The sequence below is a fragment of the Petaurus breviceps genome, unplaced genomic scaffold (genome assembly GCF_028583685.1).
Source record: "Petaurus breviceps papuanus isolate PSGF00001 unplaced genomic scaffold, PetGlider_PUasm1.0 175, whole genome shotgun sequence".
Classification (NCBI taxonomy): Eukaryota; Metazoa; Chordata; class Mammalia; order Diprotodontia; family Petauridae; genus Petaurus; species Petaurus breviceps.
In genome coordinates, this window is record NW_027185764.1 from 16,859,493 (window position 1) to 16,864,200 (window position 4,708).

Genomic DNA, 4,708 nt, shown 5'->3' on the forward strand with positions numbered 1-4,708 from the left:
GAGGAAGAGGAGGACGAAGAAGAGGAAGAGGAGTCCTTATCCGGGAGCCGGCTCAGCCTCTGCTGCAGGCCGGCGCCGCTTCTTTGGCTCGGGTAAAAGGCTGGGTCGCAGCTGCCGGGGGCCGGGGGTTCGCTGGCCGCGCTGGGGGCGGGCCGTGGGCCCTTGCCCGGGGGCGGCTCCGGGGGCTCTGGGGAGAGGCCGCCGCCGCCGCTGTCACTGTCGGAGCTGGGCGTACTGTGCAAGGACAGACTGCTGGGAGAGTGCAGGTGGCGGCTCTGGCTCTTGAGCAGTTTCTTCTCATGCTTGCGTTTCTTCTTCTCCATCTTCTCCAGCTCCTTTCGGGCTATCTCCTCCGGGTCCATGGGCTCCCCGCTGCACGTGGTGGGATGAGAGTTGTGAGCCGGCCGCCCCGGCCCTTTCTTCGTATTCTCCTTCTTTCTCCATTTGGCCCGGCGGTTTTGGAACCAGACCTAAAAAAGCCGGATAAGGGAAAAGCAAGGGAGAGTCAGACTGGGGGGCCGGGGCCGGGGCACTGAGGGGGAGGGAGTGGAGACCAAAGGATACAGGGCATACGGGGGCCCTGCTGTTGCTTCTACCCAGGTGGGAAATGGGGGGTGGGGTGGGGAGAAAGTGTTCTGAATGGCCTCATGTTAAAAAAAAGAAAAGAAAAGAAGAGTGAGACTAGGCAGGCTAGGTGAAAGGGGAAAGCGGAAAAGAAACTACTTCTGGTTTTCCCTAATATGGGATTTCGCGTGTACACTCGGCTAGGCCGCAGATTCAAGCATCCTTTTGACCCAAGAAGAAGCATTTATAGGGGTACGTGGATACTTCTCTCTTAATACAGCCTGATTCCCCGGTTTACCCCTCAGTTCTGTACTATCTTTAGATGCTAGAGCTAGAGCTGTTTTCAAGTACCAAGAGGGGCTCCTCAAAGTTAACTGGATGGAATGTCCGGCTGGAGTATAGTGGAAAGAATGGCCACGTCTTGCCCCTTCTCTCTCTCTCTCTCTCTCTCTCTCTCTCTCTCTCTCTCTCTCTCTCTCTCTCTCTCTCTCTCACACACACACACACACACACACACACACACTCATGCACACAGGCACACAATATTTGAGAATCTAAGAACCCAGTTTTCGGGCTGCCAATCCTTAGGCTTTCTTTCAAGTCAAGAGAAACCCCCACAACTTTGTGCTCCGAACTCAACCAATCCCACAACCTGCCTCTTTCTACCTGCTCCCCGAAAGAATTTAAACTCATAGCGTTCTGATTTGGTGAATGGGAACTGATTTCTAAACCCACCACTCCTGCCAGGACAAAGTGCAAAAAATGCATCCAGTCCCCAACTGGGTTTTCCCCACCCTTAACCCCAGCGCTGATCATGGAGGAACCTTTGAGGGCCACAGTAGTACCTCTCTTTACACAACCCTCCCTGTATCATTCCTCTACTTATTTGGACCCCGAGGGCTGAGGGTCCTGCCAGTATGAGGAGCAAGATAAAATCTGAACCTTTGTCCCCAAAGTATTGAGAGTGGAGGGGGAGAAATTCTAAGGAAAGACTATATACATATATACATACTATAAACATACACACTATACATATACACACATACACTGATTGTGTATACGTATATATAGTTGAGTTAGCTTTACCCGCCCCCCCTCCCTTTTCCCTTCCTAAGTCACTTCCCTGAGGGTGGTCTGCCAAAATTTTCTTTTGATTCTCACTTTGCTCGGTGTCATTCGTAACCATCCGCCAATACAGAAACTCACACAGGAAAACACAAACACACAACAATCCACTTCCTCCCACACTGATACACATATACACGTTCCTTATCTCTTAAACCGTCACCATCACCACCATACGCACGCGTCCCCGTGCCTTTAAGAAAGGGAAGGATGATTAGAAATTAAAATTCATTTTTTTTTGGACGCTGTAATCATAGTTATGTCTAACACGTCGAGAGGAAAGTGTGTGTACCTAGAAAAAGATGGAGATGTGGTTTTTTTTTTTAGATTCTCCCAGCCTTGCCAGTGAGAAAGCAGCGCCGGTACTTGGTGCTGGTAGCTCGTTTCTTTGTGCCCATTGCAGACCGCCTTGTCACTGAGAATTACTCATTATCGTATTAGAGGGAAATGAAGGGGTCTCGACTTCACTTAACAATCTCAGAACAAATTGGATAAAAGGATTTCAAAACAGAAGAGGTCACGAGGGGAGGAAAAAGCATTCGGTAAATACACCTTTTAAACAATGCTAATGGGCGAATTCGCTGCGGCGCAATAGCCTCGCCCTGCCTCAGTTTAAATGTCCCAGAGTTTCACGCAAATAACGAGCCTTCAATTGCAATGAACCTAACCTCCCCACCCCATCAAAAACCTCTATGTTCCACACTTCGTGAAAAAACTAATTAAGTGATTTCATTTTGAATTTTTAATGCACCAGATTAACGCTGTATTTTGAAAAGTGAAAGCTGCCCCACAGTTTCCATACCAATCAAAGAGATGCAAATTTAAAAAAAAATCAGGCGTTAGATATACTCTGTTCTTTCCAGTTCTCGGATGTGTTAACTATTTAAGTTTCCGGCTCCCTTTCCTCTGCTCTCCCCCTTCTGAAAAGCGATGAATAAATACATGTTTTCTATCTGAATATTTTAGAGCCAAATAAACAAACAAACGGGTTTATTCAAAGCAAGGGAGAGGAGCAGCTGTTCAGTGGGAAAAGGGAAACAGGCGCAGCTTGGAAGTCGTTTGTGTCTGAACTTCATGCCTAATTCTCCTTCACCTCTACTGTTTGGATGTTTTCTCAGCCCCCCCCCCCCACATATATCCCATTCTTTAATAGATCAACACTCCCTCTTGTTTGGGGGGGGTATTTCACCCGTACACTCCCCCACACACACATACATTCATCTCCAATATTCAAAGCGGCTGGTTTCTGGGCAGAACTGGTTAAAACATATTCTGCTCTTTTAGGGCCTATTCTGCCCCCCCCCCCCCCAATCAATACGTCTCCCCTCCCATGGTGTTAAACCTCTACACACATCCTGGTTCCAAGACGCCCTGAGGACCGCGGCACAGGGATTTCTCCTCAAAACAGTCTGTCCTCACAAACACACACAGCTACCCCACCCCACCCTCGCCATGCTACCCTTGGCGGCGCAGCAAAGTAAGGTGAACGCTGACCAGACCCAGAGAGGACTCGATACCCGAGTCTTAGAACAAAGAGGGAGGGGGGTCTGCCGGGAAGAGGGTAGGCAAACAGAGGGGGAAGGAATCTGAACGCCACTCTCAGAAGAGGCTTGGCCTGGGTATCAGGAACGCCTGGGTCCGGGGGGAGGGCGGGCTATGTGTGCTGGGACTCTGTTACCTGCACTCGGGACTCCACCAGGTCCAAGCGTAGAGCCAGCGCTTCCCGCATGAAGACGTCTGGGTAGTGGCTTTCGTTAAAGGCCTTCTCCAGTTCTTCCAGCTGCCAGCCTGTGAAGTTGGTGCGGGTTCTTCTCCGCTTACAGCCTGGACTCTCCTTATCCGGATCTCCGGAGTCTGTAGGGGTACACAGTAGAGGCATGGCGAGGTCAGACCTCTGGCTAGCGTTCCTCTGCTCCCCACAAAGGGCTTTGCTCTTTATCTTCATGCTTACCCCCCGTTTTACTTACTCCCTTCATGAAGTAGACTTCAGGGAATCCCCCTCCCCAGCTCATAGTGCAACTTCAACCGGAGTACCCAAAGTGTCTGCCCTTACCCTATTGTACAGGTGATAGAAATTCCGAGCCCTCACCACCTAGTGCTGAGCTTACCCAAGAAAGGCTACCTCGGGATAGAAAGACTGCTAGAGTTTTATTTTTCTATGGGGTAAGGGAGTTGGGACGAAGAAACCACAGAGTTCCTGGGGGCTACTTCTTCATCCATAACCCGGCATGCTAACTGAAGTCCCAGTACTGATCCCAACTTGATCGCTAGCAGGGAAGGTGTACCCGGGTACCATCCCACTCCTCCAAGGGGGAGGAAGGGTAACTTCTTTAAAACGGTCCGCATTCGAAGGAGACTGAACCTCGTCCCCGGACGGCGCCCCCCACTGTCCGCCCCAAAGCTAAGCCTCCTTCTCTAACCACTTCGAAAGCCTACCTGACAGCTTGAAGGTCTGACTGTCCCCGCTCACCCCGCAGCCCGACGGCAGCAGTGGGGTGGGATTGACTACTGAGGCAGCACAAGAACCGTTCAGTAATCCATCTATGGAGAAGGGGACCGAGGCGGCAGCAGCCGCGGCGGCGGCAGCGGATTGCAGCTGGTGCCCCGCCAGTTCGTAGACGTGGTGGTGGCCTAGGGGGTAAGGAAAGCCCACCATGCTGCCCAGCGAGCCCCCGAACTGGGCATGGGGGTGATCCAGGATGCGGCTGTCCATCATCTCCGGGGTGGCAGGACGCAGCTGGAGCTGAGGAGGAGGAGGCGCAGGCGGCGGCGGCGGAGGAGGAGATAGGGACCTGGAGCCCAGTACATGCTTCGCCCGGACTCCAGCGCTTTACTTTATCAACATCAAGCTCCCGATAATTAGCACCGGCCGGGGGAATTTGGGACCAATAAGAAGCGCTAATCGGGTCTGACGTCAGAGGCGTGCAGGGTGCAAGGAAACGTTTTCCATATCGATTGCTAATTATACCTGACATGCACCTCAATAAACAGTATCAGGAACTGTCACAACAAGAAGGGG

The 4,708-nt window shown here is 51.6% G+C and overlaps 1 protein-coding gene across 1 annotated transcript in view; it reads right to left on the reverse strand.

The window, feature by feature from the left end:
• UNCX (UNC homeobox) overlaps positions 1-4,441 on the reverse strand; it is a 5,491-nt gene extending 1,050 nt beyond the window's left edge. The window contains exons 1-3 of the mRNA XM_069084833.1: positions 4,126-4,441; positions 3,368-3,543; positions 1-470 (exon numbers count right to left, since the gene is read on the reverse strand). The exon at positions 1-470 is cut by the window's left edge and continues 1,050 nt beyond it. Of these exons, the coding sequence (XP_068940934.1) occupies positions 1-470; positions 3,368-3,543; positions 4,126-4,405 (926 nt within the window). The 5' untranslated portion in view covers positions 4,406-4,441. The remainder of the gene's footprint in view (positions 471-3,367; positions 3,544-4,125) is intronic.
• Positions 4,442-4,708: the final 267 nt, after the last annotated feature.